This window comes from Haemorhous mexicanus, chromosome 17, assembly GCF_027477595.1.
Source record: "Haemorhous mexicanus isolate bHaeMex1 chromosome 17, bHaeMex1.pri, whole genome shotgun sequence".
In the NCBI taxonomy this organism is placed as follows: Eukaryota; Metazoa; Chordata; class Aves; order Passeriformes; family Fringillidae; genus Haemorhous; species Haemorhous mexicanus.
Genome location: NC_082357.1, coordinates 9170799 through 9197363, shown reverse-complemented (window position 1 = coordinate 9197363; position 26565 = coordinate 9170799). Strand labels below are relative to the sequence as shown.

At 44.2% G+C, this 26565-nt stretch overlaps 3 protein-coding genes across 3 annotated transcripts; 2 read left to right on the top strand and 1 right to left on the bottom strand.

Moving 5' to 3' along the window:
• Positions 1 to 1258: 1258 nt before the first annotated feature.
• Positions 1259 to 16297, bottom strand: REXO5 (RNA exonuclease 5). Its single transcript, XM_059861587.1, has 19 exons — positions 15974 to 16297; positions 14160 to 14281; positions 13134 to 13260; positions 12188 to 12272; positions 11593 to 11742; positions 11367 to 11455; positions 10448 to 10563; positions 9545 to 9683; positions 8882 to 8976; positions 7390 to 7492; positions 6671 to 6807; positions 6252 to 6360; positions 5802 to 5912; positions 5539 to 5676; positions 4948 to 5040; positions 4264 to 4483; positions 3549 to 3742; positions 2887 to 2996; positions 1259 to 1481 (listed from the first exon to the last, which is right to left on the bottom strand). The coding sequence occupies exons 1-19, from the start codon at positions 16280 to 16282 to the stop codon at positions 1412 to 1414; spliced, it is 2517 nt and encodes an 838-aa protein (XP_059717570.1). The 5' UTR covers positions 16283 to 16297; the 3' UTR covers positions 1259 to 1411.
• ERI2 (ERI1 exoribonuclease family member 2) lies at positions 16281 to 21649 on the top strand. The gene is made up of 8 exons (XM_059862062.1): positions 16281 to 16303; positions 16383 to 16609; positions 17053 to 17180; positions 17321 to 17477; positions 18005 to 18105; positions 18718 to 18799; positions 19466 to 19554; positions 19765 to 21649. The coding sequence occupies exons 1-8, from the start codon at positions 16281 to 16283 to the stop codon at positions 21112 to 21114; spliced, it is 2157 nt and encodes a 718-aa protein (XP_059718045.1). The 3' UTR covers positions 21115 to 21649.
• Positions 21650 to 22504: 855 nt separating this feature from the next.
• Positions 22505 to 26073, top strand: THUMPD1 (THUMP domain containing 1). The gene is made up of 4 exons (XM_059861595.1): positions 22505 to 22751; positions 23021 to 23201; positions 23528 to 23776; positions 24364 to 26073. The coding sequence occupies exons 1-4, from the start codon at positions 22536 to 22538 to the stop codon at positions 24690 to 24692; spliced, it is 975 nt and encodes a 324-aa protein (XP_059717578.1). The 5' UTR covers positions 22505 to 22535; the 3' UTR covers positions 24693 to 26073.
• The last annotated feature ends 492 nt before the right edge of the window (positions 26074 to 26565 follow it).

The window sequence follows — 26565 nt, the reverse complement described above, 5'->3', positions numbered from 1 at the left end:
CCTGGTCTCTGCTGGACTGGCTCAGCAGCAGGGGCTGCCTGTGCTGCTGAAGGCACTGGCTCCCTTTCACATTCTGTAGTAGCACTGATGTTATTGTTTATGCCAGTTTGCAATAGCTGCAGACAAAGGAATGCCAGGCTCACCTGAAGTGGCCAAAGTACCTTAGTGTGAGAAAAAATTGGCTGCATTCATCTTGCTGAATAATAGATTTAATTTTCATGTGGGTTTAAATTTAGTCATGAATGACACTGACATGAGCATCTCCTGCCTGCTCACTGTTGCTTCTGGGCTTTCTCCTGCTTTCCTGTATTGGTGCCTCCCCCTCCACGCAGCAACTCCCAACTTCCAAATCCCAAGATAAGGAGTGAGCCCAGCCCAGCACAGTGAACTCAGGGGGTTGGAAACTAGGAGGGTGTAAATATTCCATCAGATTATTTAATAATTTCTGGAATGATAACTATTTCAGCTTTATCTTGGCCTATTCCAATTCACATGAAAAAATCCCTCATTTCATGGTCAAACCTTTTAACAAACATTTCCTTTAATTTTTCAGTTTTTTTTTCTCAGTGCCTAAAACTCTTCTAAACATCTTTGTGCTTGGAAATTCTGTATGTTAACAAGAGATGCTCAGGCAGCCTCTATTTCAGGTGGCAGTGGCTGCAAAGGATAGGTTGCAAACCACCTCATCCTGCTTCTAGCTCCCTGTGGAAAGCAATGCTGTGCCAAGTCCACACAGCCATGTGCTTTCCTTAAAACATCTCTTGCCCCTCCCACAGCCACAAGGAAACTTCTTTTTTTTTTTTTTTTTTTTTGTTTTGTTTTTTGTTTTTTGTTTTTTGTTTTTGTGTGTGAGGGGAGGGTGGGGGTGGTCAGGGAGGGAGGAGAAAGTGGAGATTGTCCAAGAAGTATGAATCACTGATTCCTCCTTTCCATGGACTAAGTACAGCACTTTCCCAGAAAGGAGGCAGCGGCTCCAGTTCAGGCACTGGCACTGCACAGTTCCAGAAATCCACGCAGTTCCTGGGCTGGCTGTTAACTGCTGAGCAGCTGCTGCAGGCTCTGCACTGCCCTGGCTGGCTGGTTGATGGCCTGGGATGTTCCAGGGGAGATCCCCAGCTGGTACCTTGGTGTCCAGCAGGGAATGACATCCACAGGCCAATCCTGCCCAGCCCCTGTGGAGCACTGCTCCAGTTGGCCCCAGCACCAGCCTGGCCTGACCTTCCCACAGCAAGAGGGGTTAATGGAAAAGGATCTGTGCTTTAAGACACTTTGAATGGCTTTTATTTTTAGACATTTTAGAAGATACAGAGTGAAAGCCTATTGTTCTTATGGTAAGAGATCTTTACAAAGACATCAATATTTAAAGTAATTAAAAATATCTTAACAAAAGACTGCTTAAAAACTTGGCAGTTTAACAAGTACTCCTCCCTTCATCATCTTTTATTCCCATCAGCCCAAGGCCGGGTTGTGATCCATGTGTGCTGCAACACAAACAAGAGCTGTGTTAGTTCTGCTCAGTTCAGCCTTCATGCACAGAACTCTGCTGGGCTGGCAGTGAGAGGTCTGCAACCCCCCAGGTCAGCACATTGAAAAATTAATTCTTTTTCCACCCCACAATTATTTGGCATCCTTTTTAATCAAGAAGCCTCCTCTGAACTGTTGGCCCTCAGGGAAACAGTAATATAGGAACCTCACACTTGGCAAGAAATCTCTTCCCAGCCTGAGATGGAACTCCCATCCAACCCACTCAGCAGCCTGAGAGTGTGAGCCAAGCTCTGTGGGCTCCCAAGGGCTCCCTGTGGATGCAGATTCCTGAATCCACCTCTTCTGCTGGTGGGATTCCCACCCCTTGGTGATGGAAGATCGTGCTAAGCAAGAATAGTTGGAAATGGCCCTTGAAAAGTAAACTGGGACATGCTGAGCCCAGTGACTCTGCTGCAAAGGACACGTGGTGTGGGACTGCAGCTCACAGCCATCCCTGCCTCAGACCTTCCCATGGGGTGACAGGTGAGTGTGCCAGGTACCTGAGGTGATACAGGGTGTAGAGAGGCAAATGATTGCTCAGAAATGCACAAACAGATACAGTTTTAGCCCAAAGAAGGCAGCAGAAAGGTAAATGTGACCTTTATTAGGCTGACCAGTGACAGTGAGAGCACAGAAGGATGGTAAAGTGTGCATGTCTTCAGGGCTTTGCTTAGGGGAGACTGACCCTTCCTGGTTAATAATTAAACAGTGAGACTGTGGCAGTTCAGGCCCAGGGGCTGAAATGCAGGAAGCCCACTCCAGGGAAGTATCCCTGATAGCAGTGCTGCAGCCCAACTCAAATTCACAACTTGCTCCTTCCTACAAAAGCTGAAGGACTCTGAACAAATTTGGGGTTTCTCATTTTTGTCCATCACATGAGAACAAGGGCATGAAGCACCTCCTTGGTCAGCTGTGGCTGAAGCACAGTGTGGGTACCACAACACAACAACTGGTAGGTGAGGCCTTGGCTGCAGCAGTTTGGTGGTTTTGGAAACCAAACACCCCAAAAACTCCTGCATGCTGTGGAAACTCTGCTTGATTCTCTCATGGCCACACAGAATTTATCTCACTGTCAATGGGGATGAAACATCCTCTGGGGGAGGTGGGGGAGCTGATAGGATCTGTACAATTAATCAACACTGTGGACCCTCAGATACATCGACTCTGACTCTGCTTGTGGGCAGGACTTAGGGCTGAGGTTTTATTGGCCAAACATGAAGGTCAGATTAAGTACAACAGCTTCTTCAGCCTTTCTCTTGGGCTTTCTCTTCCTTCTGCAGGGCTTTAATTTTTAACAGATTAAGATAAAAATATTCAGATCTCTATTTTCCTTGGTTCTTTGCAAAATAGGTAGCACATTACCTGTTCACTCCAGGAAAGAGAACAACACACAGGGTGTTATTCTGCAGGCTCCTATAAAGCTTTTTGATATGCTGGTCTAACTTCTTCACCTTTTTCCTTAGATCCTGCTCCTGCATACGAGAATAGAAGCATTAAAGTCTCCCATTCATCAGCAATTATACTTCTAAGTGTGTGGGGATGGCACAGGTGAGGGCAGCAGTGCTGCTGCTCCTGCCCGGCCCTTGGCAGTGAAGTGGCCCAGCTGCAGGGAGAACCACAGGCCCTGCTCAAATGGCACCATGGCAAAAATGGGAGCTGCACCTCCAGAGCTCTCAGCTGGAGCCCTTCTTTCCTGTGCAGCCACAGAGCCCCTCACCTCTCCCTGTGCCTGTCAACTCTCCCATCCAGGTTTCAGTTCCTGGGCAGCACCACCCACTGCCCTGTGCAGCTATGCTGGTTTCAATGTTATGCAGCACCCTGCAAACATCACATTATCTCGTGTGGTGTTATCTCTTAAGCTGCTCTGTGGGAACTGATCCTTGGCAGCTCCTCTGCTCCAGCACAAGGAGACTCTTCTGTCACAGGAGCTCTGCACCTCAGTCAGCTCAAAGTTACCTCTCCAGGTTCCCAGGGCAGTCCCTCCTCACTAACTGCAACAAACATCAGCAGAGCCTCACACTCACAGAGTCAGACAGCTGCTCCATTTTCTCATAGAAGATGTGTTTTCCTTGCTTCCCATTGCTGTGATTCATTTGCCAAATCCATTTCCAGAGGTGACCTGGAGCAAGGGCATTCCTACTTCTTAGCTCACTGCCCTTCATGGTCCATCCATTTATGGCTTCAAGGGCATCCGCAGCACTCTGGATTTTCTGGAATTCTGAAGTGCAAAGAGAAGGGAACGTGCTTTGGCAATGCTGCCCTCCTTGGCACCTGCAAGGCAGGGCTAAAGCTGTGGAGCAGGAGGGAGATGAGAAACAAATCACTGCAGCAAGCAGATCCTCATCTTGCTGCAGATAAACATCAGACTAGAAATGCCAGCTGGCTGCAGCAGCACCCACTGAGCTGTTCTCACCTTTCAGAGGTGATTCCTGGCCTGTGTGGAGCTGCACAGTAGCCACCCCTCACCTGGAAGTACTGGAGCCCATTAGTTACCCTGGAATTTTTCTAAGTAAGTGTTTGGGGTTTTTTAAGCAGGTGTTTTTTCCTCTTAAATATTTAGCTGTAAAGTGCTCCTCCAAACAATATGTGCTTTCACTGGAGCATTTTAAATACCATCCCTATGAGGATGAAACCCCTACCTGGGTTTCAGTAGCTCTTGCTGTGTCTGTGAAAAGTCCCAAGGGCTGCTGAATGACCTTATTTGAAGGAAATATGCAGGCTGTGTGTGAAGCTACTTACTGAGGAAACAGCAGTTCCTGTGCTTTCCACTCTGAAGATCCTTTGGCAGGAACAGTGTTTCCAGGTCTTTCAACTGGCTGAATTCTTCTTGCAAGTCTGTCTCTGTTAATGACTTCTTTAGACCAGCCACATAAATAACACCTTTATTTTCTACATCCAGTTCTAATTCCTTAATCAGAACGTTGCAGTCCAGCATTGCTGCAGTGACTGGTCTCTGGACCTGGGGTGGATGCAGCAGGAATAAAAAGCAAGTCAGCCTACACTGCTTTGTGTTCTGAGCTTCTATTTTAAAGTATTTTTCTCCCATGACCAAAAGTAGACAGGTTCTTTTTCATCACTTGAAATAAATATGACTAATGAAGGCCAACTTAATTAGTCTTGATAAAGGGAGATCATATTTGTATAAAACATATAAAATGCCATACTCTGTATAGCCCTGTTACTTGGATGTGCCTTTTCAAGTTGCAGCTGGAGGTCAGAACTCTTTCTCACTCCCTTCTGCTGACAGGCAAAAAGTTAAAACAAGAGGGATCTGGCCACTTCCTTTATGTCAGTGGCCCTGAATTGTGCAGGGACAGGGAGATTCTAACAGCACAAGCACTTGCCCAGACACTCTGCTGTGATGTTTCAGATGTATTGGAGGCTGTGCCTGGACTGAACATAACTTTTGCTGTTTGCCTTTACCTTAATGCAGGATCCTGCTACCTCAGCTCCATTCAGGCTTTCCACAGCAAGCTGGGCAGCTTCCAGCACTTCGTACTGGATACAGACATAGGGCTTGAAATAGAGAATAAGATACTTCAGGTTTAGCAGTGAGACACATTAGCCCCTCCCTTTTAAAAAGTCAGGTCTCAATAAAGTTTTGTTTTCTTTTAAAACTAGAATAATATAAAAAAAGTTTGAGGGTAAAATATGTAATATTCCACATACTCTAGCTGTTTAAAACCCCCTTCAATTAACTCTTCAATTAATACCACCCTTTTTTTTCTCCTTTGGCTATTAAAGGCCTTAACAAATCAGTTCTCTTTATAAGGACAAAAATCACCTCAGCTTCCCCAGCACTCAAAGTCCTCTGAGCAGCACATGAGCTGCACTTGCTCTTGTCATTGTGTGGAGCAGCTTTTTAGGTGCCCTGAATGATTGTAGTTGATGACTGAACTACCACAAAATACCCTCCAAACAGAATAACTGGTATTTCTTTGGTTCTAATCTGTATCTTTCCAAGAGTTTACTCAGACCTTCCAGGCCTGTCTGCAACCTTTGAGTGCTCCTCACCTGGAATGTTTCAGTTACCACTGTAAGGGACTGGATTGGTCCACACCTCCCAAATTCTTTCTTCACAGACTTCATGCAAAAGTTTTCTTCAAAAGGACCTGCGTAAATTGTCAGCATGTCAGTCAGCTTGCTTCTCACCTGTTGGAACACAGATTAGAGAAGGCACTTCACAAAGCAAAGGAACTAACTACTCAGTGCCTCCTGATAAATCACCTCTCTCTACAAGCTCAGCGTGAAGACTATTCTCAAACAAAAAATAATACCTTTTCATGAAGTCCAGCATGAAGGTGAGATGCAAGGTACTCTGGACTCAAACTGAACTGAATGATACTGAATTTGGACAGGGGAACATCTTCCAAGGCTCTCTGAAGGATCTGGAGGGACAAGAGCAACCAAGGCTCAAAGAGGTACAAGACAATTGTACTGCAGAGGATCAAAAACAAGGCTATTGAATTTAACTCCCAACTTTAATTTTCATTACTGTCCAAGAAAATCCTCAGGCAGAAATTCTTCCTTGGTGAGTCATGAGAGGATGCAGAGGATCAAAGCTCATTTCCGAAATGCTCAAATGGATTTAGCTAACCTGGTATTAACACTATTGCTAACAGAACTGTCAGTCAGCTTTTAAAATAGGACTCATCTACCCACTCCCAGAATAAGAACAACTTTGAACTATTTTGATGCTTACACCAACCCACTCTAAGTCCATTCACCTGTTTGTTTGAAGTGCTCAGGTTACTCTGACACAGGCCAGAAGAGTCTAATCCCTGTCTGCCCAAAAGGAGGGGTTTTTGGCCAGTCACCTGCAGACAATCTAAAAAACTAGCAGAGAGAAGTACACTGTGAATCACAATACTTTTCAATATGGGGAAGAAAAACTTTCAAGAAATACTTGTCAGAGAATTGTAATGCAGTTAAGAAATTTGAAAGAATATTCTTGTCCACAACATCAAAAGAAGCCTAGAAATACTCTGTGAAATTTGAGATGAAACTGCTAAAGTTTTTCAGCAATAAATGCTGCAATTATTTGTGTCTGTCTGAAGATCCTGATTGCTTCTCAAAAATGTAAGGCACTTGATTTTACAGAGGATTCAACTGAAGGAAAAACATACATATTTGAGAACCTTATTACCATGGTTTGGATAATGGTGGAGGCTCATTCAGCTGTTCCTGGAACCCACATCCTTGTGGCTGTAGCACAGCTTTGTTCTGTGAGACCTCAGCCAGTTTTTCAGCTGTCAGAAGCATCTCCAAGTTTAGTTCTGCTACCTTGAGGAAGGAAGAAGATTATTAGCTGGCTTTCATCTCATCAGCTAATTGTAGCTGACAAAAAGCCTGTGCTCTCCCTGTGAGTCACACAGGCACACTCCAGCAGTGAAGAAACACGGACATTAATTTCTTGCCTTATTATTTTCTGTTATTTTCGAGCATGCAGCACTCACAGCATCAACAGGCAGTCATCTCCAAAAAAGTTCTCTCAGAAATCAACAGCACAAGGGACTCATAAAACCAGCTGAATCACTACCACCACACAAAAGGTCTCTCTCTTGTTTGATCTAGAAAAATTACAGGCATTCCTGCAGCCTGGAAATGTCTCAGTCCTTCTTTACCCAGGATCAGCAGCAATGCTGGCTGATGTCAGTGAGTACTGAGCACTGGTAGTGCCCAGGTTATTCAGGTACCTGGATATAGGCTGGAACAAGCTGTCAAAACTGGGCCCTCTATCACAGCTCCATTTTCTCCTTTAAAAAGAGAATAGGAGGATGGGCAGGAGTGGAGGGTTTTTCTTTGAAAGCACAACAACATTATGTTCTGTAGTTTAGGACAGAAATCTTAATTAGATATAAATACCTTTGTTGGTCCTTGCTCAATGAAGAATTGAGCTAACTCCAATGCAGCTCTAGCATCTTCTGTAGGATCATGCCCAAGCTTCTGTTCACACTGAATCTCCTTTCTAGGGCATCAAAATTAGGTGTACAAGCAGGTTATCTGGTTTTGCACACTGACCAACATCCTGTCTTTTCTAAACTGGGTCCTTTTCAGGCAAAAGAGCTTTCCCCTCTCCAAAAAGGATAATTGAGTCCTTTTCAGGCAAAAGAGCTTTCCCCTCTCCAAAAAGGATTTCAGTTCTGTGCAGCATTCTTATGAAATATTCCCAAAAGTTACTGCAAGAAATGTTTTTGCAATATTGAGCAAAATGGTTTATGGAATGTACAGAATCACAGAATCATTGGGTTGGAAGAGATCTTCAAGATCATCAAGTCCAACCCAGCCCTAACACCTCTACTAAACCATGGCACTGAGTGCCACATCTGATCTTTTTTTAAACACATCCAGAGATGGTGACTCCACCACCTCCCCAGGCAGCCATTCCAGTACTTTATCACTCTTTCTGTAAAAAACTGTTTCCTAATAGCCAACCTATATTTTCCTTGGCACAGCTTAAGACTGTGTTCTCTGGTTCTGTCAGTGCTGCCTGGAGAAAGAGCCCAACCCCCACCTGACTACACCTTTCAGGAGCTGTGCAGACTGATGAGGTCACCCCTGATTCTCCTTTCCTCCAGGCTGAGCACTCCCAGCTGAGCTCCCCCAGTGGTTCCTCACAGGGTTTGTGTTCCCAGCCCCTCTCCAGCCTTGTTGCCCCCTCTGGATGCACTTGAGTGTCCCAAGGTCCTTCCCAAACTGGGGGCCCAGAACTGGACACAGCACTCCAGGTGTGGCCTCACCAGGGCCAAGCACAGGGGAAATCTGACAGAAGCAGTGCTAATACTTGCTACTCTGATGCATGACTATTATTAAATTTTACTTCTTTCTTGACCAATGGCCCAACTCACAATTTGCACACAGAGAGGAGGGCAACCTTCAGTTCAGTGAAGTTTGGCACTGCAGAGTATTAGCATTCACTGTGAGCATGGGGAGAACTATCTCCCTAAGCTACTAGCCAGTGGTAGCTGACACTCTGGAAATATGATTTAAGTCAGTAAATCAGACTTTCATGCATTAACCTTTCTTTCTTGCCAACTGAGGCAGCTCTCATCTGTGTGAGTCAGAGTGCCTCTGTTGTTCTACAATTCAATACAGCTCTTCAGCCCTGCAGGCAGGTGAGTTTTGCTGGGACTCAGATCTGGTTGGGTCACAGCATTCCTGCTTGCTCAAAGACAAGCTCATTTATTATGCTGCCAGTAAATTCCTTTTTACCATGTCTTACTTGTACAACCTGCTCCTTTCTTTTGAATCTTTGTAACAAAATAATAATTCTGATACTATTAGCAGCAGAGTAAGACCCTATGACCCACCATGACAGTTTCTAGTCCTTCCCATGACAGTACAGTAATAATCTTACCCTAAAACAGCTTTGGCTAGAAATTTGAGCTTAAATCTTCGACCTTCACTTCTGGCAAAAAGCAGTGAAGTATCAATAACGCTGGGGTGGATCATCTGGAGGAGAAAAATCATCACCACTATAGTTTAAGAACAGCAGACATACAGAACTGGACAGTAACTCCACAATTTTCTGTGCCTCTGCCTTTTCATTTCAGTTGCCAGTTTCTCCCTGACATACCTCATTCACAAGAGAGCAAAAGAAATAATGAAACAAGTCCAACTCTCCTTTCTACTTCCCACTCTAGTGGGAAGATCTTGATTGGGTTAGAAAGATTAACTATGATTCAAACATTTTAGATGGTTAAATTACCCACAGAAAGGACTTCAGTTCTCCCCGTGACAGAGCTATCAGAAGCACCTGGCTGAAGCAGAGGGGTAAAGCTGCACTTGCAGCAATATCTGTGTCTGGACAGACTTCTCTCCTTTGGGTTCTGAACAGCCCCTTGCAAATTTTATAGCTGTAAGGAGAGTTCTTGACTTTTAATCCTTACAAATATAGGGCTATTCATAATAAAAAGCAATTAACAAGTGTTCACTAATAAAAAGAAAAATTGTTAAAGAGTTTTCAGGTGTGAAATGAGTAACACAGGGTTGGGAAAAACAGTCTTAAAAACATACTCACTTCCAAAGCCTGAAGATCAGAATTTAAAGAATGACCCACCAATACTGCATCATGGGGAAGCATTTTTTTTAGCCTGGTTTGGATGTCTGACAGTCTTGTCTTCACTGGAAGAAGCATTTTCCTTGTGATTCCTGAGAATCTTCAAAACAAAAGTTGGGTGAGTTAAAAGCAATACATTAGCAACAGTGTATGCTGGAAAACATTACTGCTGGAAAGCAGGTCCTGTGATATGAATATGAAACATGAACTCAGTGTAGCTAATCACAGAATGCTATCTACTGTTTTCTGTTCCAACATCAGAGGACATACTGCAGCTAAACTGCTAAAGTGCTATCACATCTGTTTCAAAAGTTTATTTCTCCCAGGTATTTTTAAGTAATGCAGTTGGCATCAGATAGCACAGATAAGGAAATACTGCAAGTCTGAAGGAGATGCTTCCAAGTAACCTGAGGGGACTGGGACATCACCTCCTGGATAAAGCCAGGTGAAGTTTTGAGGAAGACAAGCCTTGAGTTTTGCCCGCTTTTGTTACAATCCTGAACCCCACCCTAAGGTGTGTACAAGCTCTATGCACTTTTTACATATGAGCAAATTTAGCCATGGACTCCATCTTAATTTATAACTATGAGTGAAGAGTAACTTGTACTGTGTATCATTAATTGGTAACAGAGCTTTCCCATGGACACTGCAGAATGGCAGTGGCTCTGCCTGGTAGCCCCACATTGCACATATCACATTGGACACTTTAGTCACACAGCAAGAACTGTATTCCTCACACTGAGGGAAATGCAGCAGGCACCTGTGCAAATCAAGGGGTTTCTGAAAGGCCCTGTGGAACAGGCTGAATGTGGAAGGGCTGCAGCTCTGAAAGTGAAAGAGATAAGGAAGGTTTGTGCCAGTGACCTGGTGCGGTAGTTGACCACTGTGCTCTCAGGTTTGACCAGCTCATTCAGGAGGCACTGGCCCCGTGCATCCACCAGGGACACACGGGTGACTTCGTTCCCTTTTGCAGTCAGGCACTGTCAGGAAGAAGCAGAGGCAGTTGTTGAATCAGCACGATGCTGCCACCCAAAAACCTTAACTAACATCTGCTTTGGCTGCAGCAGCATCACTGGGGAGGAATTCCTTGACTTAGAGATGTACCACTCACAGCTGGTGGGTTTACACTCTACTGTGCTTCACTCTAATTGTTAAATGTGCACTGTAAGCACAGCAAACATGCAGGCAGGCAGAGCACAGAAAAACATTGTAAAGAAGTGCTGATTTCACAGAATCAGTCTGTGCTCTGCACTGCACAAATGCCACTGACAGCACCAGGCCCAGAGACATTGTACAATTAAAAGGCAGAGCCCAGGGTGTATCAATAGTTACTCAACGCTGATGCCAAACATCAGCAAGGCATCTCTGCAAAGCTAAAACTGCACTAAAGGAGGACTCTTCACCAAGAAGCTGCCAGAGGAACTGTAATGGCTAAAGGAAAGATGTAAAGATGTGTATCTTTCCCAAACGTTGGAGAGAGCTGAGAAGGAATTCCACAGCAGTCTCATGGGTTATTGCACCATTGCTGACAAGCCTGGCAGATCCAGCTGCTGCTCTGGGAGCCAACAGAACTGAGCTCTCTGCTCAGGATATTTCTGTCTCATAGCCAGAACCATTGCTGGGGCCTCTCCATGGCTGCATTAGCACTGGTACCATCAAGGAAGGGACTGGCAGCAGATATTAAGATATCAGAAATGGTTTAACAAATACACAGACTTGGGAAGAGCTGATAAGAGCTGGGTGCCTGACTCTATTTTGTAAGGCCACACACACTGATTTTTACCATTTCACAATCCAGACCAAAGAGGGGGCTGCTGTCTGTCCTCTGCTGATCACACTCTGTGGAGATGTAGCCCTTGCATCCAGGGGAACCTGGAGGGAAAACACACCCAAGAGTAAGAAGATCTTTCTTCTACAACTCATATGACAAAACGTATCACTAAACTGTCAAAACTAAAAACAACCCCCAACACAACAAAACAATAAACAGCCCTCACCCAAAAACTGACCTTCTATGGGATAGTCATTTTTTTTCTGCTCTTCTAAAGTTAGAGTATAGCTCGTAAGGCCTTGTTTTTTTTCTCCGTATCTCTGAATGATGGGATCACATTGCAAGTCTGAGCTTTTAGTAGTGCATTCACTGCTGGTGGAAGTCAAGCCTGTAAAATACAGAAGCATCTGTCAAGCTCAGTTTCTGCATCAGATCAACACTTAGAGGCTGCACCATTCTAAATCACTACCTGGAACAACAGACTGGAGAGAGAGAGGATCAGAGAAAAAGACAGAATCTTCTTAGCTCAAACCTAATTTATATCTCTGTCTCCTTATTAGATACATCTTAGAATGAGTTGTAAAGCAGCAGGGATTGGGATTAAATATGTTAAAAACTTTCTCTCATTTTGCATTCACTTTGACAATCAGCCCAACATGAGTTACTGAACTAGTCAGGGTAAGAAGCCTCATGGTTTAAGCCATTGTATGCCTTCCTTTCTAAACAAGTTTACCATGGCAGCACACTGGGATTGCAGAGGATGCAAAGTTATAAATCTCTCTTCAAAGTGAGTCACTGTCAGGAAAGAGACAATGCAAACCCAAACAAAATACCTTGTGGAGTGTTTTGAGGTTTCAGGTTTGTTCCTTCTCCATACAGGCTGACTGGGAAGTTAGCAGAAGGTGCTAATGTGAATCTCTGAAAAAAGGAAATGTGAAAACGTGTTAGTGACTTTGAAAGACAGGCAGAGACAAGAAGAAAATTAGGAGTTCATTGATCCCCAAGCCAGCCAAATTCAGAGGAGGATGAAAAAAAAAAAATAGTGGCAATACATTTGGTGTTTTAGGAAGTAGACAAACCCAACACAAATCAAACCCGTTCCAATGAGGGATGATACAGGATTCTTTGTACTACAGGACAGATCTGCCTTGCCTGATATGATCAAGAAGGCAAATCTCAAGACCTTCTTTGATAGAAGCTAAAGCTAGTTCCAGTCTTTCCACTTGAGTTGTGATTTACATTCACTGCAGTTCAGGAAGAGCTCTTTAGAAGCTTAAATTCAAATCCTTTCTATCTTCTTTCAAAAATGTTGCTTGTAAGTCAGAAAATTAATTATTTTCATAATCTTTCTGGGAAATGGGAGAAACTTGACATAAAGTGCAAATAATAAAGGTGATATTTTTCAACTAGTGGGACTAGCATAACTCTATAGAGAGTCTCCTCACTCACAGTAAATTCCAAATTACTGAAATTATTCCAAGATATTTATAATCTAATTGGCATCCTGTAGATGCAGGATACGTAAGAGAGGATTGAAGTATCAATAAACATTTCACCTGGTAAGTCTTCAAAGACATAAGTGTTGAAATCCTGTTCCTAATATCAAAGCCCTGTCCTTTGTTCTGAGCTGACATCTGCTGCAAACAGATCCTCTCACTTGCTGTCAAGGATGGCCACATCCTTGGGAAAGGCAGTAATTCCACTGCAGCCATTACCCCTGGGATGTGGTTTCAGGACTGGAAGAAGTTTAGAGAACAAAGATGCAGTCTGGGGACTTACATGGCGGAACACTTTCCTGAGGTGTTTGAACTGTAAATAGAATCTGTAGAAATGGAGCTGGCTCATTTCGTGCAGAACAACAACCACAACCCCAGCCAGGTGGCTTTGGTGATAAATACGGCACCAGCTGCAGTTAAAAAAGAGAAATAATTTAAAAAATATATATATAAATCAAAGCAAAACAATTAACAAGCACTCTTAAAAAAAAGTTGGAACCAGCCCAGCTTTTAAGTCAGTAAATGGCAAAGTGCCAAATGACTTCAATAAGAAGAGGCTTTATAGCTTATCTTGAACAGCCACCTATTCCTGGAAGCAACAGAGTACAGGAGACAGAGAAAGAAGAGTTATTGCAAATTTCTGCTGCATACCACTTCAAGACATATATACCTCATTCATATGCATCAGAATGTGAATATACCAGCAAATTCTAATGTAGTCATGCAGTCTGGTAAATTAATGAATCAAAATAGATTTCACAAAATAATTTTCTATTCATATTAAAATCTAAAGTGGGGTATTTTCTGCTTTGAGTTTCATTTGAAGATTTCATTTCATTTTTGCCATCCAAGGCTATAAACCTTCCTCAGCCTTTCCCTTCCAGTCCTGAGAAAGCCCTTTCCCTTCACTTCTGAGAAGGGGACCAGAGAAAAGGAGAAGTGACTAAAATGTCTTTGTTTTTCCTAAAATGCTCTAGAACACTCTGTTTTGATTATATCTAACATGAAATGCATTAATATTTGTGTTAATATTTTAACAGGGTATTTTGTTTCTCAGTGTGTGGAGCTTCTTCAGCTCCACAGCAGTCATTAAGTTTTTCAAAACTGCATGAAACAAAACTATGGAATGGTAAGATTTCTGCCAGAAGAGGAATTCTGCTTCCTGGCCAAGTCTAACAACAACTGTATCTGCACAATTATGGCAACTCCACAGTGAGTGCTCCAAACCCAGCATGGCCAATATTCCTGCAGGAATGCTGTCACACCAGGGGAGAACAGGGGAGCAGGCTGACTGCAGCTGTGGCTGTACCTGGGCTGGGCTGCGTTGTGGCATTTCCCCAGAGCTGCGTATTTCAGCAGCTCATACAGCTGCTCCTGGCTGATTTCAGAGTCTTCGCCCAGCAGAGCTGCTGACAAATGACAGGACTTTTCCTGTGGAAAGGGAAATGCTGGTAAAGAGAGGTTTCATGTAATCACCAGGCCATGAAAAAAGAAGGAAAAAGAAATTACCTGGATACAACCGGCTACATTTAAAGTAATTCTTCCACCCCTTATGGGCAAGTTTCCTTTCAGATCCCACTTTTATATTACATTTACTCAACATTTCAGTAACCCAGGTACTCTAACTTTGAGGATTTATTTAACAAAGATTAACCTAAGGAGATGTATGCAGTAAGGAGACAACTGATATGCAAACAATATTCTGGTCTCTCAACCCTTTCCCCCACTTGCTGCTGTAGAGCTTCAAACAATTGTACAAGTGTTACATGTAGCAACTCACTCTAAGGGAGGTTTTCTCTATCTACAGTGCCACAGTGCCTCTCAATCTGCTCTGCCACAAGGGTTTGCTGACCCCTGCAGGGAAAAATGCTTCAGTAAAATCCAAGGAAGATGCAGAAAGAAAGCACTGAGCAGATGAGGCGGGGACTGTGCCACACAGTTCTACACAGCAGTTAAGCCTAAATGCACAAATTCTTCTAAAGGCTAATCAGCAAGTAGAAGTGGCATTTTGGTGACCTCCACTGACCAGATGGCCTCTTCCAAAGAACTCCTGCAAAAATTTTAAAGATATTCTTATTATAGGCAATGAAAAGACATCAAGGCATACAGGGGGGAAAACACCACACAAGACTAGAGAACGTAAAACCTCACAGCATGAACGCCCACTGGAAGCTCTTTTCCCCCACACACTAACAAGCCGTGTGCTCAGTAATTTGGACAGAGCCTGCCCACATGGGACTGAGCTGGTGTGCTCTTCAAGACATTCATCACTGGGTAAGGAAGTTAAAGAGAGGTGACAACGTTCGTGGTTCCAGTGGTTAAGAATCATCTAGCAGTAATAGCACAGGCTGGTGCAATTGCTAGTGCCTCATCTCTCAAGCTGAGACAAGTAATGACACCGTTGTTTTCAATACAGCCTAATTAAAGCTTTGCAAAAAAAAAACCACGCAAAGAGCAGAGGTTTTGATTCGCCCAGGAGAGGGTACTGCCAACCGCAGGAATTTGTCCCCAATCGGGTACAAACAGGGCTGATCTCACAGGCTGGAGACGCCAACTCCTGTTCCACGGGCACTGACTCAGTGTGCCCTGGGTGAGGTGTGACCGTGGGGCTGCTCTGCATCCTTCACCGGTGCATGTGCTGAGCACACACAACGCTCCTTTCAAGATCTGCTTTGTTTATGAGAAGATTATATTGCAGAATGTATCTACTTTTTAAACAAATTTCCTTAACTGTAATGCTGAGCACTCCCCATGAGTTATTTTCCACATCTCTCGGAGCAGAATCCAAGCCATTAACAGGCTCCCCAGGGCAGCGGTCACGGCCCCAAACCCGCCAAGGTTCGAGAAGCCTTTGGATAATGATCTCAGGCACGTGGTGGGAATGGGCTGGCCACAGCTCCAGGGCCAGGAGCTGGACTCGATGAGCCTTGTGGACAACTCAGGACATTGTGTTGCTATCAGCAGGCACTGGCTGTACACGACCCTCCCGGTACACTGCCGCTGTACGCGGCTTTGCTGACTCCCAGCAGCCCAGCGCGGGACACAGCAGCACGCCCGCGAAGCGGCCGAAAGGGACACACGGCCCGGCCGCGCTCCCCTCAGCGCCGGCCGCTCGGCTCTCACCTCGGGGCGCAGGCCCGGCCCGCCGCCATCTGCCTTCCGCCTCTTCCGCGCCGCCCGCGGCCCCTCCGCGCCTTCGCCGGGCCGCTTGCGCCCGTTGAGGCACAGTCCCTTCGCCATGGCCCGCACGGGAGCGGCGAGCTCAGGCGGCACCTCACGGCCGGGCACGGCCCCGCGCTCCCGGGGGCTCTCGGATCGCGCTGGGCGGTGCCGGGGCCGCGGCCGGAGCAGCCGAGCGCCGAGAGCGCGATGGGGGCGGGCCCGCGGGAGCTTTGAAACGGCGGCAGCGCGCTGGGGCGCGGAGTTGGCCATGGCCACCAAGCGCCTGGCCAGGTGCGGGGCGGGGGCACGGTGGCGGTGTCCGGGCGCGGAGGGGCCGCGGCGCTGGCGGTGTCGGTGTCCGGGCGCGGAGGGGCCGCGGCGCTGGCGGTATCGGTGTCCGGGCGCGGAGGGGCCGCGGCGCTGGCGGGCGGCCCCTGAGCTCGCTCGGTGTCCGCAGGCGGTTGGGGCTGGCGCGGAGCAGCGCACGGGCGCGGAGCGGGGCGCGGGCGGCCGCGGGGCAGCGCTTCGCCTTCCTCATCGTCCTGGACTTCGAGGCCACGTGCTGGGGGGACCGCGGGCGGCGCGGGCCTGAGATCAGTGAGTGCACCGAGCTGGCTTGGAACCGTGTGTCGTCTTTGTGTGTCTTCCTTGTATTATGCTCCTTTTAACCCCTGGCCGTTTCAGGGATAATAAATATATAAATAATATAAATGATTTTATATCTATTGTATATGTATATATACAAATATAAGTCACAGAATATTTTGAACTGAAAGAGACCAAGGATCATCGAGTCCAGCTCTTAAGCGAGTGATCTATACAGGGATCAAACCCATAACCTTGGCTTTATTGGCATCATGCTTGAACTCTATGTTTATATATATATATATATATAATGGAATAGAGTAATGGAATATGCTGAGTTGGCAAGGGACCAATATGAAAATGGTCTCATTCTTGTGAACAGTTTTAACCTTTCTGGCTTTGTGTTTTGGTTCTGTTTTGTTTGTTTTGTTTCTTCTTCTCTGCATTTGTTGCAGTTGAATTTCCAGCAGTCCTGTTAAACACCTCAACAGGAGCCATTGAATCTGAATTCCACATGTATGTTCAGCCCCAGGAGCATCCTATTCTCTCTGAATTCTGTACAGAACTAACTGGCATAACACAGGTATAATTATGACTTAACATTGTTTTACAATTGTGTAATTGCTGTTTACTGTTTTATTTAAAGAGGCTGTAAAGAAATAAACCTCAAGTGAATTTCAGTGAATTCTAACACATACATGCTTCTTGTTCTGTTCCTTGAAGAATCAAGTTGATCAAGGGGTGCCTCTCAACATTTGCTTATCACAGTTTATGAAATGGATTCAAAAGATACAAAAGGAGAAGAAAATGATGTTCACTACAGATAGTCAGAGTAATTCTACTTCAGAAGCAAAAGTGTGTGCCTTTGTTACATGGACAGGTAAATAACATTTTCGTTTCCTTTTTCTGCACAGTAATAACATTAGGTGGCACTAGTGAGATTGTGTGTTCACTTCTATACAGCCAAAATCCTATTATTAGGTATTAAAAATATGGAATATTGGGATAAGACCGAAAATATGAAATCCATGGAATCCTGTTTGCTGCATCTTTGACTCCAGGGTCTGACACTGTTACATTTTTCTGCTTTAGTGAACTGTATGATCATAGTGTATGTAAATGAATTAGAGATCTTTAGATCTTTGAGATCTTTAACTGCCTGAAGTTAATTACTAACAGGGGTTTGCTTCTTGTGGTGTCCCATTGCAGCAACCCCAGTGTCTCCCTTGGACAACCACTTCAGAGCCTGTGCCTCCTGCCATCCAGCAGCACAGAGTGCTGACAGTGTGTTGGTGTTGTGTCCATTTATACAGATTTTTAGGCCACATAAAGGGACACACAGGCCACACTATGTGGATTTTAGGCCAGTTCTGCAGTGGTGGTTTGACTGTGGTTCTCCCTGCACAGACTGGGACCTGGGTGTGTGTTTGCACTACGAGTGTCAGAGGAAGCAGCTGCGCAAACCCGACATTCTGAATTCCTGGATTGATCTCAAAGCGACGTACAGGGTGAGAGGATGGACAGACTGAAACTCTTCTACCCACACTCACCTCAAAGGCTGGCTGTACCTGGCCTTACAAGGCAATGCTGTATGGCCCAGTGACCAGAGTAACCTGGTTTTATTGCAGTATTAGGTCTCTAAAGATAAACAGTGTGAATATTCCCCCTTTGTAGTGATCAAATCAGATAGTCATATTAGGACCAAGAAGTAATACTCACTTTTTTCACTTAAAAAAAAATCCATACCTATGCCAAACATATTCATGCTCATGCCCTTGATTGCATCTTAAGGTATTATTTATAGTTGTATTCTTCAATGCTGTTCTGTTAAGACTTTCATCAGTGTAAGTAAGCCACATAGTGCAGACAGATGACTCCAGAGCTCAGACAGAATGGATTTGCTTAAGACTGAGAGAAGGGATTCATGTTTCTTTCCATTCTGATTTCTAACAGGGTAAGTAACTTATGGTCTTATCCTCACTGTAAAATGCAGATACCCAACTTGCTTAATTGCCTTGTGAGATTTATTATTTGTAAGGGGATATTTCTGAAATGGCTTTGCTTCACTAGGGAAAAGTTTTTAAATGCTTCATGTTAAGCACCTGCATTTCTTTCCTTAGGCCTTCTATAACAGAAAGCCTAAGGGGCTAAATGGAGCTTTGCAGGATTTGGGGATAGCTTTTGAAGGACGGGAACATTGTGGTAAGCATGATGATCCTCATTTTAATATACATATATATATAAATATATGCATCTTATGAAGCTAAGTAGTACTATTTAGCTCTAGTTAACCTAAAACAGCTAGTTAATAGCTAGTTATTACTCTGAGTAGTTACTACTGTTTCAGGTTACGCCACGTTCTGTCCGACAGACCATCAAAATAAGAAAGGAAAGTGCTCTGAGATCAGTTTGTTATTTCTAACCTCATACTTAATTTCTGAAATCTTTTTTACTGCTTATTGAATGTATGTTCACAAGATCAATTTATGAATTGCTAGGATGCAAAAGAAAAGAGGTGGAGGGAAAATAAAGAAACTTGATTTTACCTGATAGCTCTGGATATCACGTTAATGTGAGAGAATTCCAGCACAATATGTAATGTTTTACTTGACTAATAAAAAGAGCAAGAATATTTAAAATTGTGAATTGATATTCAGCTCTATGGCTAATCCTTCAGATGTTTCAGCACAGAGAATTATTTGGAATTTTCTACTTCCATTCCCTTTTTTGAACTAGATGACTAAGTGTCACAGTTCTGTAACTCCTTGTCATTACTGTAAGGCTTACCTAGATTACATTTTTCCAGTAATAAGAACTATTCCCAGTAGCAGTTAAAAAGAAGCCATTAATATAACCATACTTTTGAAGGGTTGGATGATTCCCGGAATACTGCTCGTCTTGCTTGGAGGCTGATTTGTGATGGATGTGTGCTGAAAGTTACTAAATCGTTGGATAAGGTTAGTCCCTGCTTTGTATCTTCCTGTCTACTTGCTTTGTAGCCTGGAATACAGATGAAAGGTGAGCTATTCAAATAACAAACCCAGCATCCTGACTGTCATTTGGAAAGAACATCCTTAGGCTGATACACTTATTAATTTTGTGCATTTATTCCCAAAATGTCTGGGTATTCACTTTCCAAAATCTGCTTTTGTTTATGGACTCCCTAGGCACATCAGAAGAGTAATTTAATTTCCAGAACACTGACTGTAAATGTCACTGACAAGACTCCACTGGGAAGTAAGAGCAGACCTGAAACATCTAGAGATGGAAATGGAACTTGTGAAACAAAACCTCTGGCTGAGAACAAACACAAGAGTATTGCTGGAAACAAGACAAATTCTAATCTACAGGCTGGGGAACAGCAGATCACTTGCACTGATCCCTCTGCAGATGTCTGTGTTGTACCCAGCAGCAGCTCAAGGACTGAATTCCATGCTCAAAGCCAAAGCTCTTCAGCAGCATCTCCTGACAGATTTCCTGTTCCCCTGGGTCTGGCACAGCCATGTCCCAGTCCTACATCAACAGGCATCCAGCAGGGATTGAGCACTGGGCAGCCTCTGAGAACAGCCAGGCCCAGCCTCCCAGTGCAGGGATCAGGGCTGGTGCTTGTCTCCACCACCATCCCCTCAGTTACTGTCTCCAGTGGGGACATCAGCACCAGTTCTGAGTGCTTGTCTCTGCTGACAGACTGGGAAGATGTTGCTTTGATACCAGAATCTCAATATGAACAAAATTCAGACTCTGTTCAGCTCAAGGATGACTCAAGTACAGACAGTCTAACAGTGTCTGAAGAAGAAACAATTTCAAAACAATTGGCTGGGACAAGTTCAGATGATCAGAGTTTGGAGGAAAGTGTAGCACCCATGGAACCTCTGAGGTCTGTTGTTTACAAAAGCCCTGATACTACAATCTATAATACAGGGACAGTACAAAGGCAGACTTCAAAATTTTCAGTTTTTAAGTTACCATCTGCAAAGGGAAATGCTGTTTCAGCACAATCAGCATTAATTGGAAATTACTCTACTTCTTTAGAGGCTCCTAAAAGAAAGCCAACTAGTCCAAAAACATGCCCACCAGCAAAAAAGCAGTCTTTTCATGTATATCAAGAGAAAGCTTCCTCTTTTGATCACTCCTTACCTTTGAAAAGTTCAAATTTGCCCGGAGTATTTCCTGCAGTTCTGAACTCCACAGTCAATTTGAATGAGTCTGTAAGAGCTGTGAGAAATGGAAAATCAACTCCCCCTCTGTGTAACTGCGACCGAAGAGCCAAAAAACTCTCTGTGTCAAATGCTGGCCCAAATCATGGCAGAGCATTTTTCTGTTGTCCTGTTGGCAAGCAAGGGGCTAATAAGAAAAGCTGTGGATACTTCAAGTGGGAATATGCACTTCTGAAAGAGAAATCTAGTGGTCTCACCTTTAATGCAGATGCTTTGACTTCTCTTGGATCTGTTCCCAGTAATTCAGAAAATTCTTCCAGCAAAAAATATTTGTGTCTTAGACCCTCTATGAGAACTTGAAAGTGGATGCAATTTTTTGTCTGAATCCCAAACTCTCTAAGTTTCATGCTTAATGGAATCAGGACAGTCAAGTGATGTCAGATATATATTCTTAGAATGGGATGAAAAGGACAGTTCTTGGTTAACATAGATAGAGAGGAAAGTTGCTCAAACACACAAAAATATCAGCAGATCATAAAGTAACTCAATGAAGAGTGAAAGAACAGATAAAACTATAAGTGCTAAAATTAGAAAGTTAGAGTATGAGCAGCTGTTGCTACAACTCTTGAATTTTTGCTCTATCATATATTTTAAATACTTTACTAGTCCAGTCCTTAAACATTTCAATGACACAGATTTTATTTGCCTTTTTTTTCTAAATATACTTTTAATGCCTACAACTTTTAATTTTTTAAACTTTTGAAAGATTTTAAAATATCTTTACAAGATGTCAGACATCAAAAGTGATTCTTGAAGCAATTTAGAGAGTTTTTTATCCTTTAAGTAACAATAAAGGTAAGATACTGATATTTCATTAAATGCTTTATTTAACACAGATTACTGTTGTGCTCTTGCCTCTCTGGGTTTCCCATTTCATTTGTATCAGTGTCTGCTTTAGCTCGCTGTGTAGCCCCCGGGACAGACAAATGATGGGAATCAGGTAAGAATGTATTCAAACCTAATCTAAGAAGGATATAGTGTAATGTCATTACATTATTGTGTAAATCTGCGGTGTCTTTCTTTGTAAAAAATCCTGCAAAAAAGCAGCAAGTACTTTAATTTTTTTCTCCACTTCTAGTGCAGTTTGCTTCCAATGGTGGTTTTCTTATATTGGATTTGGAGCAACTGCCTTGGTCAGTTTTTTCCACCTTTAACAATTCTTACCCTCTTAATTGTCCAAGAAGCTTTAAAGTTACAGCAGGGAGAGCCGGCTCTTACGGACCGGGCTGCACACAGACACCTTCCTTTAGGAACTACGCTACGGGCCACGACTCTTCTGTTAGCACATGTTCGCTGTTTTTCCAAGCCTCCATTTACCTGTTCAAAGTTTCTGGTTTAGCTGGTCCGTCTACGCCGTGACACCTTCGGTAGTCGGACCGGCAGGGAAGTGGCCGAAGCATCTCCGCCCGTGGAGCGCACGGTCGCTGTCGGAGGCGGCGTTGCAGAGCTGGACCGAGGGCTGTCCGCCTGCTCCTCTCCCCTCGGCTCCGGAATTATTAACACAGACTCTAACTCTGGAACGGGAGCGAGGGGGAAGCGAAAGCATCAAGGGTTTCGGGCTTGGCGGTGGCTGAACCAGAGTGCTCGCCAGCCCGGGTCGGCCCCCGCGGTTCGCTCCCGGTGCCCGCGGCCGCCGCTCCAGGCGCGGCGCTGTGCCGGGCGGGCGGGCGCGGGCCGGGCGCGGCGCTGACGCCATCGCGGCGGTGCTGCCGAGCTGCCCGATGGCCGCGGCCGAGCCGGCGGCGCGGAAGCGGCGGCCCAAGGGGCACTTCGCGGCGGGGGCCGGCCGGGCCAAGCGGCCCCGCGGCGCCGGGCGGCAGCTGGAGGCCGGCATGCGCGGCATCCTCATCACCTGCAACATGAACGAGCGCAAGTGCGTGGGGGAGGCCTACAGCCTGCTCGGCGAGTACGGGGACCTGCTCTACGGGCCCGAGCAGGTGCGTGCGGCCCGGCCGGCGGCGCTCGGGGCGGGCTGGCGGGGCGGGGGAGCGGCACCCCGAGGCCTCGGCTCCCGCTGTGTGTGAGGGGAGGGAGCCGCGTGTGTGGAGGGAGCCGCGTGTGTGCAGCAGGCCCCCGAATGCCCCAGGTCCTGCGGGCGAGCCCCCGGGCAGCCCCGCTGCCGGCCCGGGCCGTGCCGTGCCCTGTGTGCGCGGGCTGTGAGCTGGGCGCTGCTGCTCGGGCCTCACCAAATGGTGCCTGTGTGAAGTTTTCAGATCACGAGGAGAGGCTGTCTGGAAGCGACAGGGAGGAGGATGAGGATGATGTCGAGGCAGCTCTGAAGAAGGAGGTTGGCCAGATCCGTGCCTCGACGGAGCAGAAGCTGCGGCGGTTCCAGTCGGTGGAGAGCGGTGCCAACAACGTGGTCTTCATCAGAACCCAGGGCATAGGTGGGGCTTCTGCTGATACTGAGTAATGCTCTCAAAGTGTTAGTAAAAGGCCACAGAGTGTGGCTTCCAAGAAACACGAGTATATCAAACAAATACCCTTCCCGTTGGCCGTGCCAATGAATTTTGTTATCAGTGAAGAAGCTAAAGTTAGAGGAAACTGCTTTGAAAAACAATCTTTGATTTAGTTTTGGTATAGTTAAACAACTCTTTACATAAAGGGATTTAAGGCTGACAGCAGTGCAGCCAAGTTCTCAGCTTATTATTTAGAAGGGGAAGTGGAGAGATACCTTCCATTTGTTGCTCATACCCAACTGTTTTTCTTGTAGAACCTGAGAACCTGGTGCACCATATACTAAAGGATATGCACACTACCAAAAAGAAGAAAACAAGAGTCATTCTGCGCATGCTGCCCATTTCTGGAACTTGCAAGGCTTTTATGGAAGATATGAAAAAATACACAGAAACGTTTTTTGAGCCTTGGTTTAAAGCCCCTAACAAGGGTACTTTTCAGATTGTTTACAAAGCTCGTAATAACAGCCATATGAGTAGGGAAGAAGTAATTAAGGAACTGGCAGGTATGTATGGTTTTCACACAAAACTGAACAAGATTGCATGCACAACATAGGTCAGACTATTGAAAGAGGTTGCAATGGACATACACATTTTTTGCTTAGAACCTCTGTTGAATTCTAAAAGCTTCTCTAAGACTTAAAAAAAGCTTAAAAAATACTGACATCAGTATTCCTTGTTGGTGTTGATAACTTAAGAGACTATAAGCAGAAGAGAGAACAATGTTGATTATAATTTGCAGTATCAGTTATATGTGCTTTGAAATGCTATTTGGCTTTCTCTCTGGATGCTGTATTGAAATGATAATGTTACTATTTCTGTTCAATATTTGACTCATATAAAAGCTCCACCTTACTTGAATATTTTATTGAATGCCCAAAAATTAAGAGAGAGGAGGCAAGATCCCCCTCAGTTGTAGCCAATTATTTTTGTAATTGCTTAAAATGGTGGAACAGAGCAGGACTCAGAATGTACCACCAAGTAGGACTGAAGTAACTGAAAAATTATCTCACTGCAATTACTGAGAAACAAGACATGCTTATGCTGTTAAACAGTTTGCCCAGCATCTTTTAAATTGCATCTTCTTTTACAGGAATTGTGGGCAGCCTCAATCCAGAAAACAAGGTTGATCTTAATAATCCACAATACACAATTGTGGTGGAAATAATAAAAACCGTCTGTTGCTTAAGTGTGGTGAGGGACTATGTTCTGTTCAGGAAGTACAATCTACAGGAGGTGGTGAAGAGCAACAAAGAAGATGCACAACAAAACCCATCAACTGTAACAGAAAAACAGAATTCCGAGGTGGCTGAAGCAGAAACTGAGGAGCAGGAGAAGAGCTCTAAAGAAGTAAAAGAAGAAAACAAGAATCAAAGTGAAATAGAATCTGAGCCCAAGGGGAATGATGCTCTGATAGTGTAGAAGATGTGATATAAGGGAAAGGTAAATGTAATCCAAACATTTAAAAAAAGTTGCCCTAGAGTTCTGAAAGGGTGTTGGAATGAGGAGAGGGTTTTGTTTTGAAGTCCTGGTTTTAAAATCCACATGTGTAAGAATTTTAATGCTCGTTGCAGGTGGAACTGACATTTCAGCAGAGGTAAGGGTGCTCAAGAGTGCATCACCTTTCTGGTGAAGTTTGCTGTCCTCCTGCAGCTCTGTTCTGCATTTCCTGTACCTGGCACACAAAGCAGGGGTCTGTGCATGTATATGTAGATGTGGCCACCCTGACATGTTTGGACTCTCCTGTGTTACATCTGGAGGCTACAGAAGCCAAAAGGCAGCACAGAGGCAGCTCTGAGCTATTACTGTCAGAGGGAGATCTGGAAAAGAGTTGGTTGCAGAGGGTTTTGGGAAGGATGTGAGCTGACAGCTGCAGAACTTGGTTACATTTTCTGTGTGAACAACAGAATGAGGTAAATCTGATAATTTGATGGAGGGATTTATACATATATTTATATATACACACAGATATGCTGTCTTGACTTGAATGGAAAGAACTGTTCTATATATAAATACTTGAATATTATGAGATGATTTGGAGTAAAAGATTGGACTGTTTTAGAACAATAGAAGTACAGTGCAGGCATTGCAGATGGTTTTATCAAAAACTACATGTGTGTTTACATTAGCTGTGTATGCAGCACTTACTGGTTTATAGTAAATGCTGTAATCACTGGATGGAATCCTTTTGAGTAATTTCCTGCAGATAGTATTTTGCTGCTCTTTCCAAAGACTCAATCCTTGAGGGATTTTATAAAGTGTTTCTCATTTTATTATTTTTCTTAAGTCTCAAAGTTTGAATTTAAATACTGATACGAAGCTTCTTATGAAAGAAGCTCTCCATTATACCATACTAGATAAGGGGAATTAAATTTTAGTTTTTGGTACAGTTTTAGCTTTTTGGTAATAATTTTGTTTCAGATTGAAAGTAATGCTAGTGAGTCTTTCTGTTGTCTTAGTGTTGCAGTGGGCTGTCTCTGTGACTCCTAAAAACCAACCAAAACCAGTGCAGCTATAACTTGCTTTCCAAGAGGGTTTTGAGTATGCCTCCTGTAGAACTTTCTAGTTTTAGTATTTCATTTCTAGCATAAAAGCCTGTGTGTTGCTAATGGGAAGAGACTTATCGTGCAGAACACAATTTGTTACTTCTCTTGGTTTAATGAAAAGGATGTGTTCACGTCTTTCATAATTTATATTTTCTTCTCCTGTCAAAATTGTTTCAGAAGTTGGAAAATGAAGAAGACTTTTATTTCCCTAGTCCTGTCTCCATTACAGCCCATTTATTAAAACTCTGCTTTCTTAAGTCCTGTGGTGTTTTCTTTGAATTTTTGAAGATTTTTATGTGTGGATTAAAGCCATCCATGTCTGAGTCACCCAAAGGAAAGAACCATATGAGACCAGACACAAAGACCAACTGTGAGTGTTTAGTGGTGGCTGATGTTGGTAATCATGATTCATGACAGCCTGCTTAACTTCTAAGGACAAAACTCAGGGTAATTACTGGGATTTTTTTTGTTTTCTTACCTCCTCTCTCTCACTGACCTGTCTGCCTACAGGGCTTACAGTTTACTTCTGCTTTTTCACAGCTTGCTCTTACTGAACATTCATTGTTTAGACATTAATTCCCTGGCTTTTCTGCTGTGCCATCACTTTTGGGCTCAGTCGTTCCCTCATGGTGCTTCAGTGTTTCAAATTCAAACCTTCCTGGACAAGCTATAAGACATTATTATGATCTCCCTTACATGAAAAGCCAAATAATTGCTGTCACTGTCAGTGCTGAGGGAAGATGTTACAG